This window comes from Sarcophilus harrisii, chromosome 6 (assembly GCF_902635505.1).
Source record: "Sarcophilus harrisii chromosome 6, mSarHar1.11, whole genome shotgun sequence".
Classification (NCBI taxonomy): Eukaryota; Metazoa; Chordata; class Mammalia; order Dasyuromorphia; family Dasyuridae; genus Sarcophilus; species Sarcophilus harrisii.
In genome coordinates, this window is record NC_045431.1 from 250,015,047 (window position 1) to 250,029,542 (window position 14,496).

General features: G+C 34.2%; 1 protein-coding gene across 1 annotated transcript; it reads right to left on the reverse strand.

Moving 5' to 3' along the window:
* Nucleotides 1-556: 556 nt before the first annotated feature.
* On the reverse strand, nt 557-13,984 carry LOC100920068 (olfactory receptor 9G4). Its single transcript, XM_031943684.1, has 3 exons — nt 13,781-13,984; nt 13,061-13,273; nt 557-1,513 (listed from the first exon to the last, which is right to left on the reverse strand). The coding sequence occupies exons 1-3, from the start codon at nt 13,982-13,984 to the stop codon at nt 557-559; spliced, it is 1,374 nt and encodes a 457-aa protein (XP_031799544.1).
* Nucleotides 13,985-14,496: the final 512 nt, after the last annotated feature.

Here is a 14,496-nt window from a genome sequence, read left to right on the forward strand (position 1 = left end):
AAAAATGTTATTTCATGAATTAAACAAAGCATATATTGTTATAAAGGAAAGCATTTATTTTGAAATGGAATGTGAGTTTCTCCATTGCAATTCATGTATTTCCTGATATCTATCCTTGACCCTCTTGGGATCCATGCCTCAAAGTTAAGAATCCCTACACTAGATTGTTAGACACAACATTATAACTTTCCTTTGTAGCAAGAGAAGACAATTTGTTTTGCTATAGAAAAGCTTAGTTATATAGAAGTAATCTTTATTTGAAAAGAGTAAATTTACATCAATGAAATCATGAATATCTTTTTGAATTTAACAATAACAACTAAAACCTTATAAATAAAACCTAGTATATGTATATGTGTGAGTGTGTGTGTGTATATATATATATATATATATATATGTGTGTGTGTGTGTGTGTGTGTGTGTGTGTATATATATATAAATGACATGAGAAACTCACATTTATATGAATTTCAATAAGTAAACACAGAAAAAAACACAATTTATTTGTCCCCTATTTCTAGGAAGGTAATAAAAATATCTTGGACATGAATAAAAATCATCTTGATACTTTGATGCTGTGTATTGCTTTTTTGAAGGCCTCCTTTACATCCTTGTTTCTGAAGCTATAGATCATGGGATTGAGCAAGGGATTCACCACTGTGTAGAACAGGGCAGCCAACTTGTCTTTCTCCAGGGAATAAGTTGAGCTGGGTCTTGAGTACATGAAGAGGAGGGAGCCATAGAAAAGCATGACAGAGATTATGTGGGAAGCACAGGTGGAGAAAGCCTTCCATCTCCCTGAGGCTGAGCGGATGCGAAGGATGGCCAGGAGGATATTGAAGTAGGATATCAGGATGGCCAGTATGCTAGACAAAACTGTGAAACCCACCACTCCCAGGAGTACCTTCTCATAAACCTTTGTGTCAGTGCAGGACATCTTTACCAGGGGTGGTGCATCACAGAAGAAGTGGTCGATGATATTTTTCCCACAAAATTTCAGACGAAATGTGTTAGCAGTGTGGGCTATGGCATTCAAGAAGCCAGCTACATAAGAACCAGTAACCAGCCCAACACAAAGAGATCTGGACATGGCAGCTGAATAGAGAAGGGGGTTACAGATGGCTACATAACGGTCATAGGCCATAGCAGCAAGCAGGTAACATTCAGTGTAAGCCACAACACAGGAAAAGAAAAGTTGAGCACCACAACCTGCTAAGGATATACGCTTGTCTTCAGATATACAGGTGGCCAGGATTTTGGGGGTGTATACAGATGTATACCAGAAATCCAAGAATGACAGATTGCCAATGAAAAAATACATAGGAGTGTGCAAACGGGAGTCAATTCTGATTAAGACAACTAGAATCATGTTCCCTGCCAATGTTATCAAATAAAGAGCCAAAAAAGCTCCAAAGAAGATCAATTGCATCCGGGGGTCAGCTGAGAAACCAATTAAGATGAATTCATTCAGGGTGGTCCGATTCCCCACTTCCACTGACATACTGGTGACAACCTTAAAGAAGCAACAAAAAGAGATGTAAAGTTTATGAGTTCATTTGATGTATATCTGGAATGATTCTAGAGTCACATGGGGGGCAAATGATAGCACAGAGGTTGGAGCTTTATAATTGGAGCAACAAATACCCAAATTCACATTCTATCTCAGAAGCTTGTTGTCTTTGTGGTTCTGGGCACATCCCATAAGGATGTGCCTTAGGTTCTTCATCTGTATGTAGGGTTTCATAGTAGCATCCATGTCACAGAATTATTATGTGCTTTAAATGAGACAATGTATGTAGAGTGCTCTCTGAATCTTATAGCAATATATAAATGGTGTCATGCTACTATCAAATCTTTTCCTACCATTTCATGGTGGAGGAATATGGAGTTCCTGAAATGTTAGACCCTGAAGAGACTTTTGAATGTAGCACACAAAATATTAGGTCAAAGATCAAAGACTAGAATATAGGATGTCTGAATTAGAAAAGGTTTTAATATGACACAGAAGGTCCTAGTGACAGAGGAGCTTAGGGATTACTTACTGAAGGTTTTTTTTAATAGGTCATAGGATTATGATCATGATTGAAAAGGTGAAAAAAAAATCAAAGGTCTCTTCACTTCTCCCTTTCCTTTCACAAGTGAGAAAAATAAGGCTTAAAAAATTTGATTGACTTTTTTTTTTGGTGGTCCTACCACAACCAGTAAACATTACGGGTGGATATTATGTCCAATTTTGTGATTCTAGAGCTAATGTTCACTCTGGAATACTGAATATAGATTGAAGAGAAATTACTGTTTAGTTTTATTCAATTATTCAATTGATCAATTACTTAGGTGATCAATTAATTGGCAAGCATTTCCCAAGTGCTTATTACATGCGAAGTGCTGTCTTAGGTGTTGGAGATCTAGGGTAAAAGTAAAAGTAAATTTAAAAACAAAAACAAATAAACAAGCACACAAGCAAACAAAAAACACAATCATGGCCCTAAATGACTTAAATTCCTAATAGGAAAAACGCCAATTATAAAAATCTATGCATATAACATGAGGACAGAACATATACAAAGTAATTTTAGAAGAAGAAGAAAAAAAAAACAACTCTACCAGAAAGTCATAATCAAAAAAAGAACCTGAACATCATCTTTCAAGAAATTATTAAGGAAAACAATCCTGACATGCTAGAACTAGAGGGTAAAATAGAAATTGAAAGACTCCATCAATCACCTCTTGGAAGAGATCCCAAAATAAAAACTCCCAGGAATATTATAGTCAAACTCTGGAACTCCTAGGTCAAGAAAAAAATATTGCAAGCATCCAGAAAGAAACAATACAAATATAGTGAAGCCACAGTTTGGATAATATAAGATTTAGCAGCTTTCACATTAAAGGACCACGTGGCTTGAAATATGACATTCCAGAGACCAGTGGAGCTAGAAATGCAAATAAGAATCCTCTAAGATTCTTAACAAACCTTAGCATAATCCTTCAGAACAAAAGGTAGACAGTCAATAAAACAGAAGATTTTCAAGCATTTGTGATGAAAAGACCAGAGCTGAAGTTAAAATTTGATTTTCAAATACAGGACACTGGAGAAGCATAGGGAGGTAATCAGGAAAGTGATATCACAATGGACATAATGAAGTTTATCTGTTTACCTTTCTACATGGTAGGATGATAACTTGTAAATCATTACAATATTTTCATTATTACAGCAGGTAGAAGTAGTATATAAAAACAGAGGGCATGTGTATCAATTGAATATAAAGGGATAATATCTTTTTTTAAATGATGGAAGTAGGAGTGAGAGAGGAATGTTCTGGAAGAAAGGGAAAGAGAGAAGTGAAATGGTGAAAATTATGTACCTTAAAAAAAGAGGCAAGAAAAAGCATTTAAAGTTGAAGGGAAGATGCAGACAAGAGGGTGTGTGAGTGAATCTTAATCTCCTCAGAATTGGCTCCACTAAGAAATAACACACATACTCCATAGGGATATAGAAGTCTAACTTACACCACAGGAAAATAGGAGGGAAATGGGATAGAGAAAAGGCTGGGAGGATGATAAAAGAGAGGGCATAGAAGGCATGTTGGAGAAGGGAGTAGTAGGTGAAAGGAGACAAGGTGAAAGAAGAGAGAGAAAAAAATGACAGGAATACAATTAGAAATAGTAGTTGTAAAATTAATCTTGAAGCAAATTTCTCTGATGGAATATTATTGTTTTCTGGGAAATGATGAGCAGGATGCACTCAACAACATCAAAAAACCTGGAAAGTCTTTCATGAAGAAAGTGAAATATACAAAGTAATAGCAAACTTTTGGGATGATGAGCTGCATATGACCATTATTTTCAGTAACACAATCGTCCACACTTACTCCAAAGGACTTATGAAAAATCCTATCCATACCAGAGAAGGAATTGATTTAGCCTGAATAAAAATTGAAGTATTCACTATTAATCTCTTTATCTCCCTAGTTTAAACAATTTTCCTTGTGGGTTTTTATTTTCATTAGGGTGGGGGATCTGTGTTTTCTTTTACAACTTGACTTAAGAAAATGTTTTGCATAACTTCACAAGAGTTTTTTAATTGTGGGTGAGAATAAGGGAAAGAAACTAGAACCTGAAAATTTTAAAAACAAATCTAAAAAATTATTTTGAATGTTAACTGGGAAAATATTAAATAAATAATTTTTTAAAAAGAACAAAGGACACTGGTAATTGAACGGACTGAGGACGCTCATGCTTGTGGCAATACTTGAGCTGAGTCTAAAAGGTAGTTTTTTAAAATTTCCTTAAGAGCTAAAAGTTAGCTACACCTCTCAGAGTGACTAAGATAACTGGTAAAGATAATGATAAAAGTTGATGGAGATGTGGGGAAATTGGGACACTAACGATTCTGGGTGAAGTTGTGAACTGATTTAGTCATTCAGAATAGCAATTTGGAACTAGGCCAAAAGTGATATAAAACTGTGTAAACTCTTCAGTCCATCAGTGTCACTACTAGATCTATATCTAAAAGAGATCATGAAAGGGGGGAAAGGAGCTATACGTGCAGAGATGTTTGTAGCAGTTTTTTTGGTAGTACCAAAGAACTGAAAATTGAATGGATGCCATCAATTGAGGAATGACTGAATAAGTTATAGTTTGTGAATGTAATAAAATGTTATTTTTATATAATCAATGATAAACAGGCTATTTTCAGAAAAAAACCTGATTGGAGAAGATCATGTCTTATATAACATATAATATATAATATATATATATATATATATATACTGATATAATGAGGAAAAAATTTACTTCCTGCAAAGTGAAGGCACGAGAGATTTGAATATCAAATATAAGTCATCTTGGCTAAAGTGTAAAAGGAATGATTGGGCATCTCTTAAGTACTTATCCTATCCCAAATGGAGGATAAAGCTGAAGACCTAATATTTTTGCTCTCATTAGTTTTCCTCCTGATTTCTGAGGGAATACACATAATTCTATACATAGGTATTTCAGTAACTAGAAAGAAGAGGGTATATGAAACTCCAAATAAGTGGTGAGATCAGAGAATGTTTACAGAATCACAAAAGGTATTCCAATTCTTTAAAGTGTAGAATTCTGACAAAATAGAGAAAAATAAAGACTTCTAAGGAAAGGAAGAAAAGAGATAGAGCTAAGTGTAATGAGTGGCCACATTATTAATGTCAATACTACCCTAGGAAGAAAATATAGCAGGAAGTTTCATTCTAATAAGATGAAACACATGGTGAAAATGGCACTGGGATTAAAGCTACAGTGAACCTAGACCAAATCCTGTCCAACCTCTTTCATAACAATACTAGATTAATCATTTTACTTCTTTGGCCCTTGTTTTAGTCATCTGAAAAATGGGAATATATTTATATTGCCACAAAAGAGAAAATTAATATTAAATGATTTACATAATTATAAATAGTATGTAAATAGCAATTTAAAGTTGGGAAAGCACTTTATATAAGGCTAGAATTATTATTGCTTTTTTAAAGAAGAGAAAACTAAAAGATCTTAGTTGCCATCATCAAATAGTACAAAAACAATTTTTTTGTTGTTTAAAAAGTAGTCTGCTGCAGTAAATAGAACACTTGATTTAGAAGAATGAGACCTTAGTTCAAATTCTGACTGCTACTATCAATCTAAGTTCAGATATGTTATTTAACCTCTTTGGGACTCAAAGCTTAACCATAAAATGAAGAAGTAAGACTGAAAAATCTCTAATTTTTTCCTCCATTTAAATATTGATGATCTTATTATATTATGAATTCTAGTTCTTTTACTTATTACTCACATAGTGTTCTAAAAATTCCTTCCTAATCTCTTCGATCTTCAGTTTCTTCAGCTCTAAAGCAAAAGCTAAGCCAATGTTATCTCAAAGTTCTTCTTTACTACTCTGAAATCTTTGATTGTATGGTCGTAAGATTACATTTAGATCCTGTTTACTCAGTAATCATATACAAATCTCTAATCTATACACTTACCTTCACTCTGGTAGGGTATACCTTGTGAGAGAAAACAGTTCTTTATTTATTTGTAAGGTTTAACATATCATCTTTTGGACCTTTGCAGATTCTCATCAGTTCCTTTGGGACTTCTCCCACACGAGTCTCTCAGAAACAGACACTTCAGTCTCCAAAGTATCAATTAGAGTTGTTCCGGACTTTGGGGATAACACATTAATTGGGCACTAAAATATGTCATATTTTATTCAAAGTGGGCTTTTCCTTTGTGAATATCCTTGTTTATCTTAATGTTGGGGACAATGATTTCCCAAATGCACTTCTGGATCTCCATTCTTTGAATTAGAGGAAAACTTTTTATGGTTCATTGGGTTGGGGGAAGAGTGGTACAAGCCTTGGATTTAAAGATAATTGATTTAGAATCAAAACCTAGACTTTCTAAGTATAATATCAAGTATTAGTTCATGTCCTTTCATCTAAGAAGGCTTTGCTATTCTCTTCAACTAGAAATTGAGAGCATTGAGAGGAGAAATTGACTCCTTTTCTCTTTTGTCTCGTAGCATGTTCTGCCATTTTGATTCATGCTACATAGTTTGGTTTTTAATATATCCTGTTGTTTTCATTGGTGGTTTTGTTTTCATGTTATTATCATATTTGATAATATTTAACTATTTATTTTAGTTATGTGGAAGATTGTAACTTTTAAGTCATAGGATCATGGTTTTAGGGACTTTTGGAGTCATTGAGTTACAAACTCCTTATTTTAGAGATGAGAAAACTGAGGTACTTACAAATAAAGGACTTGGCCTGAATTGGTACAATTGTGTTTGAATTTCTATTCGATGTTAAATTTATGGCTTTTGGAAATTTACTTAATCCCTAACTATCTTTAGGTATATTATTAACGCAGACACATATAGTTTAGATATCTATATATATATATATATTATTAAAATATATATCTATATTTTATATATTTAGATATAAAATATCTATATAAAATATATTTTATATTATATATCTATATTATTAAAAAATATAGATAATATTTTCAATAATCTGGCTAAAAGATAGTTTTGTGATTCTTATATATATATTGCTAAATTTGAATAATAACCTTCTTCTTGGTATTGATCTTGTGCAATTTTTTCTTTATTTTTTAAACCATATTTTTAAAATCTATAAAACTCTAAGATCTTTGTGACTGGAATAGGTAAATTCTTCATCATTCTCCCTCATTATGTCACAATACGTTTTTTTTTTTTTTGAAGGGTTACTTTTTTTTTTATTTAAAGCCATTTACAGGATATATACATGGGTAACTTTACAGCTTAACAATTCCAAACCTCTTGTTCAATTTTCCCTCTTACCCCCCCACCCCTCCCTAGATGGCAGGATGACCAGTAGATGTTAAATATATTAAAATATAAATTAGATACACAATAAGTATACATGAAAAACGTTATTTTGCTGTAGAAAAAGAATCGACTCTGAAATATTGTACAATTAGCTTGGAAGGAAATCAAAAATCGGGTGTGCATAAATATAGGGATTGGGAAATTCAATGTAATGGTTTTAGTCATCTCCCAGGTTATTTTTTCTGGGCAAGCTAGTTCAGTTCATTTGCCCATTAGAAAGTTTGGTTGATCCTTTGCTGAGAAGGGCCCGATCCATCGGAACTGGTCATCATAAGTATTGTTTTGAATATTAATGATCTCCTGGTCCTGCTCATTTCATCACATCCCAGTTCGTGTAAGTCTCTCAGGCCCAATTATCCTGTTGGTCATTTTTAAGAACAGTAATATTCCATAATTTTCATATACCACAATTTATTCAGCCATTCTCCAACTGATGGACATCCATTCGTTTCCAGTTTTGCCACTACAAAAGGGCTGCCACAAACTTCGTGCACATGGTCCCTTTCCTTCTTTATAATCTTTTGGGATATAATCCCAGTAGAATGCTGGATCAAAGGGTTTACAGTTTGATAACGAGATAGTTCAAACTCTCTCCAAAATGGTTGGATTCGTTCACAACTCCACCAACAATGCATCAATGTCCCGTTTTCCCATCCTCAACAATCATCATTATTTTTCCTGATTTAATCTGACAGGTGTGTAGTGGGTATCTTAGAGTTTCTTAATTTTCATTTCTCTATTAATTGACTTGGAGCATCTTTTCATATGACTAGAAATAGTTTCAATTTCTTCATCTGAGTTCTGTTCTATCCGACCATTTTTTCAATTGGAGAATGGCGATTTTTTTAAAATTAGAGTTAATTCTCTATATTTTTGGAAATAGGCCTTTATCAGAACCTTTGACTGTAAAAATATTTTCCCAGTTTATTGCTTCCTTCTAATCTTGTCTCTTGTTTTGTTTGTACAAAAACTTTTCAGTTTGGTATAATCAAATTTTCTATTTTGTGATCAGTAATGATCTCTGTTCTCTTTGGTCTTAAAGGCCTTCCCCTTCCACAGGTCTGAGAGGTAAACTTCTTGTTCCTTAATTTTTTAATTTCATTCTTTATCCTGGGTCTGAACCCATTTTACCTTATTTTGTCGGCGTTAAGAGGATCAATCCTAGTTTCTGCCATATTGTTTCAATTTTCCCAGCAATTTTTATCAACAGTAAGTTCTTATCCCAAAAGCTGGGATCTTTGGGTTTTCAAGACGGTTGCTATATTTGTTGACTGTTTTTCCCGAACCCTAATCTATTCCACTGATCAACTAATCTATTCCTTAGCCAATACCAAATGTTTTGGTAACAGCTGCTCTATAATATAATTTTAGATCTGGGTACAGCTAAACCATCATTTGATTTTTTTTCATTTTCCCTTGAAATTCTTGACCTTTGTTTTCCATATGAACTTTGTTGTTATTTTTTCTAGGTCATTAAAATAGTTTTTGGGAGTCTGATTGGTAGCTAAATACATAGTTGTTTAGGTAATATTTATCTTTATTATATTTGCTCGCCCTATCCAAATATTTAATATTTTTCAATTGGTTAGATAGAAATTTGTGTGAAAAGTGGTCTTAATTTTGCTCGTTTTGTTTTCCCTTGGGTAGACTTTTTTTTGATTACTTTAAATGGAATTTCTCTTTTGTAATTATTTGGTTTTGTTAGTGATATATAAAGAATGCTGATGACTTATTGGGTTTATTTTGAAACCACAACTTTGCTAAAGTTGGTGGATTTTTCTAATAACTTTTTTAGCAAATCTCTGGGGTTCTCTAAGTATACCATCATGTCATTGGAAGAGTAAATTTTTCCTCATTGCTATTCTTTTCCTTTAATCTCTTTCTCATTTATTGCTATAGCTAGCGTTTAATACAATAAAATCGTAACGGTGATGTGGGCAACCTTGTTTCCTCAGATCTTATTGGGAATGGTTGGTTTGTCTCCATTAATATGATCTTACTATGGTTTAAATAGATGCCTTGATTATTTTGGGAAAAGTCCATTTTATTCCTATACTCTCAAGTGTTTTTAATAGGAATGGATGTTGGATTTTATCAAATGCTTTTTGCATCTATTGAGATGATCTATGGTTTTGTTAATTTGGTTATTAACGGCCAATTATATTGATAGTTTTCCTAATATTGAACCACCCTGCATTCCTGGAAAAATCCTACTTGATCATGTGTATTATCTTGGAGATGATTTTTGGTCTTTTGCTAATTCTTTTTAATTTTGCATCAATATTAAGGAGATTGGTCTATAATTTTCTTTCTCTGTTTCACCCTACCTGGTTTGGATCATTACCATGTCTGTGTCATAAAAATTTGGTAGGACTCCTTCATTCCCTATTTTATCAAATAATTTATATAGCATTGGGGAATTGTTCTTTAAATGTTTGGTAAAAATTCACATTAATAAACCATCTTCCGGGGTTTTTTTTCTTAGGGAGTTGTTTAATTGCCTGTTCTTTTCTTTTTCTGAAATGGGGCTATTAAACAATTTACTTCCTCCTCTGTTAGTCTGGGAAGTCTGTTTTTGGAGGTATAATTTTGGGTTTCAAATTTTTGGTAAAGTTGGCAAAATAATCCTTAATTTTCTCTAATTTCCTCTTCATTGGTGGAAAGTTCTCCCTTTTCATTTTTAAGACTTTAATTTCATTTTTCCTCCTTTTTCTAATCAGATTTACCAAAGGCATCATTTTATTGGCTTTTTCATAGAACCAACTCTTAGTTTTTTAATTGTTCAAAGTTTTTTTTACTTTTAATTTTAATTTCTCCCTTTTAATTTTAAATTTCCAATTTTAGTATTTGATTGGGGGTTTTTTTTAATTTGGTCTTTTTTAGTTTTTTTTAGTTGCAAGCCAATTCATTAATCTTTTCTTTCTCTGTTTTATTCAAGTAAGCCTCTAAGGAATAAAATTCCCTCTTATTACCCTTTGGCTGTCCCAAAATTTTTGGTATGATGTCTCATTTGTCATTATCTTAGTGAAATTATTAATTGTATCTATAATTTTGCTGCTTCACAATCATTCTTTAAGATGAGATTGTTTGGTTTCAATTACTTTTGGTCTTTTCCCCTAACTTTTTGTTGAATGTAGTTTTATTGCATCATGATCTGAAAAAAACCATTTACTATTTCTGCTTTCTTTTTAAAATTTTTGGGTCTTTATGTCCTAAATATGGTCAATTTTGAAAGGTTCCATGAACTGCTGAGAAAATGTATATTCCTTTATCTCCATTCAATTTTTCCCAATCAACCCCCTAATTTTTTCTAATATTCTTTTCTTTTTAATTTCTTTCTTATTTGTTTTGGTTTGGTTGTCTAATTCTGGGTGCCAGGTTGAATCTCCTACCCTTTTAATTTTGTTGTCTATTTCTTCTTGCAACCTCTTAACTTCTCCTTTAGGAAGTTAGTGCCATACCACTTGGTGCTTATGTTTAATATTGATATTGCTTCGTTGTTTATGCTACCTTTGCGGATGTAGTTACCTTCCTTATCTCTTTTAATTAGTCAATTTTTTACTTTTGCGTCTGGATAAGGATGGACCCTCTTTTTGACTCACCAAGCTTGTTTTCCCACCTTTTACCTTTATTATTTTCCCCGCTTTAAATTTGTTTCTTTAAACCTTTGTAGGGTTCTGACTTTTGTCCAGTCTTATCCCTCCCTCTTTATGGGGAGTTCATCCCATTCACATTTGGTTAAATTACTAAATCTGTATTTCCTGCCATCCTAAAACCCCAGATTGTGCTTTATTTTCCCTCCCCAACCCCTCTTTTCCCCTTTTAAATTATGTACCCCTCTTGTTCCGATACTTATCCTCTTTTTATCCCTCCCTCCCCCCCTTTGATTTTCCCCTTCCTTTTATTACTCTTTTTCTTTTCCTTTTCCTCCCCCGTTTTTAAAGGGGGGAGGAATTTTCTCAAAACAAATTTTATTTTTCTTTGACCAACTCTGATGAAGGTAAGATTCACGCCTCCCCTCTCTAAATTCCTCAGATATGATAAGTTTCCTTTCCTCTTTGTGGGATGTGGTTTCCCTCTTTTTTTCCTTCCCACCTTATTCTCCATCATCCCTTTTCCATATCTCTTCCCATGTTATTCATACAATCAAATTATACATGTATTCTTTTTGTATATCCAAAAAAATACAATTCTCAAGAGTTATTTTTTCCCTTTTCCATCTCTTGAGTTCTATGCTTGGAGTTCAAATTTTTTGTTTAGTTCTGGTTTTTCTTCAAAAAAATGGTTCATTTGTTTCATTAAATCCATCTTCTTCCTGGAAGAAAATGCTCCAGCTGGGTAGTTTATTCTTGGCTGCATCTCAAGTTCTTGTCCTTTCGAATATCATATTCCAGGCCTTCTTTCCAATGTAGGCAGCCAGATCTTGATGATCCTTATTGTGGCACCTCGGTATTTAAATGGTTTTTTTTGGCTGCCTGTAAAATTTTTTTCCTTAATCATAGTTCTGAAATTTTGCCCCAAATATTCCTTGGGGTTTTATTTTTGGGTTTCTTTCAGAAGGTGTTCGATGAATTCTTTCAATGCCTATTTTACCTTCTGATTCTATTACATCTGGGCAGTTCTCTTTGATGATTTCTTGTAAAAAATATCTACTCTTTTTTTTTCATCTGTTTTCAGAAAGTCCAATAATCCTCAGTTTCTTCCTAGATCTTTTTTCCAGGTCTGTCGTTTTGCAATTAGATAATTTGGTTTTCGTTTGTCATTTTTTTTTTTTTGCTTGACTGATTCTTGCTGTCTCAATGAATATTAGTTTCAATTGTTCAGTTCTAATTTTTAAAAAATTATTTTCTTCATTGCTTTTTTCTTCTTTCTGTATATGTCCAATTGGTTTTGAATTATTGTTTGGTCTGTGGTTTTTTCATTTCACTAATTTTTTTTAGTGAATTTTTTTTTTCAATTCACAGATCCTACTTTCTTCCAAGTTATTTGTCTTTTCAATTCCAAATCCTACTTTCTAGTGAATGCTTTATTTTTCCCATTCACCAATTTTGTTTCCCTACTTCCTGGGAATTTTTATCTTTTTCAATTCGTATTTCAGGGAAGTTGTTGCTCTCTTTAAGGCTTCTCTTTCCTTTCCCTTTATCTTCTAACTCTTTTGAGACTTTTAATGGTTCTTCTAGGAAGCATCATGAAAGGAGGACAGTCTGATGCATTTTTGCTGTTTGAGTTCTCTTCGGTTTGCTGACCTGCTCTTTTCTGCATAGGCTTAATCGTTCTTTTCATCTTTTTATTCTTTTAAAGCCTTTGGGGTGGTCTCCTAGGAAAGGGGTTCCACCCTCTGCAGAGCAGGGAGAGATGTAAACCGATTTCCGGCTCTGGGGTTGGGGTGTTGGTGATCCCTTCCCCAACAGGAAGTGGATTCCAGCACTGGCGGACTATTGAGTGCCCAGTTGGGCTGTGTGGGTTAGCAATTGCTCTCGGCTGAGACCCAAGGGGTGAAAGTGTCACTGCCCAGGCTGGAGCCTCTTTGGGACTGTGGTATTAGCAGCTGACTGCTGACCCCGTTCACCGCTCTGCCCGGCTCTGCCCCAGGTCTCTGCCATCCTAATCGGCTCTGGGAAAACTCTTGGCCCCATGCCGGCCCCCCACTGTGCAGTTGGAGGCAACCTGGGTGCGTCCTCCTGCAGTGGGATCCAACTGTCCCAAGGAAAAGCCCCGTACTGCGAGTTGGGGCTCACACTTTGCTGAGATCTGTGCTTTCACTTTGGTTTGAGGCTTTCCCCGGAACCTAATTTCTCCCAGTCTGCCGTCTCCCCCTGGCCCTGGAACCAACCTTTTTGGCGGACCAGTTTTCTTGGCCGGTGGTTGTTCTCTTCTTATCTTTACGAATTGGCATAAGACATTTTGACCATATAATATTGATAAAGAGGGTAAGAGAAGAGCTTAGAAAGTCGCGTGTGTCTTCTCCGCCATCTTGGCTCCGCCCCCTAAACTTTTTAAAAAAAAAATACAAATTTATGGAAACAAGGTTAAATTTACCCTGTAATAATGATTGGATTTCTCCTTCCTTGTAAATTATATAGAATATGCGCAAATTTTCTCTCTCTGCTGTCAACCCCACAGTCTAACTTTGGAAGATGGTTTTGGTCATGGTGACTAGTATTATTGTTTGTGTTAGTGAATAGTCTTGACTTCAGAGTCACATGAGTTTCTATACAAGAATCATTGTGCATAAAGCATATAAGCAGATCTCTCTCTCCTCCTTGATGACTTTGAGGAGGAGGAATGGACAGTTATCTTGTTCTCTTTGTTGCCTCTTTTTCTCTGTTGTTTATTTTTCTAGATTTCAAGTGTATGGATGCTTTTATATGAAAGTGCTCAAATTACTGAGTATGGAGAACCTATTAGAGTCATCAGAGAAGTCTCATTGGGAATCAGAATCTGCAGGAGTGGCAACCAAAATGCATTAGAAACCAACTTAATACCAAAGACTTTGTCAGACTCAAATGAGTAGTTGATTGTCCCACCAGCAGAGATAGAAAGTGAAAGAATCTCTTCAAGAAAACTGGAGATATCAATGGAGTGTTTCATGCCAAAATTACTCTGGGAAAAGACAAACATGATAGAGAAGATCTACTTCAAGAGAAGTAGAGATTTAGAAGTGGCAAAAATACACAGAAGAACAATCTAAGAAAGAGCTTACAATCACAAGTAACCATGATGATATAGTTACCAATCTAAAATCATGTATGCTGGACAATGAAGTCATATGGGCCTTAGAAAACATTGCTAACAATAAGGTTGTTAGAGGTGATGGGATTTTATCTGAGCTATTTAAAATTTTCAAAGACGAAGCTGTTGAAATGTTGCAATCAGTAGGCCTGCAAACTTGGAAAACTTAATAATGGTCACTGGATTAGAAAAGATCAGTCTACATCCCAATCCTAAAGAAAAGCAATGTCAGAAAATGTTAAAATTACTGGAAAAAAATGTTAATTTCACAAGACTGCAAGGTTATGCTTAAAATTCTGCAAACTAGGCTTCAACAATATGTGAGTAGAAAAAAAATATCAGAAATATCAGAAATGTAGGTCAGTTTTCAG

Excerpts from the sequence above, each read along its gene's own strand:
- LOC100920068 (XM_031943684.1), bottom strand. The coding sequence starts at position 13,984 with ATGAAACACTCCATTGATATCTCCAGTTTTCTTGAAGAGATTCTTTCA. Across the intron at positions 13,274-13,780 it reads TAATAGGTTCTCCATACTCA|ATAAGAAGAGAACAACCACC; the intron begins GTAATTTGAGCA and ends CAATTCGTAAAG. Across the intron at positions 1,514-13,060 it reads CTGCAGGAGGACGCACCCAG|GTTGTCACCAGTATGTCAGT; the intron begins GTTGCCTCCAAC and ends TGCTTCTTTAAG.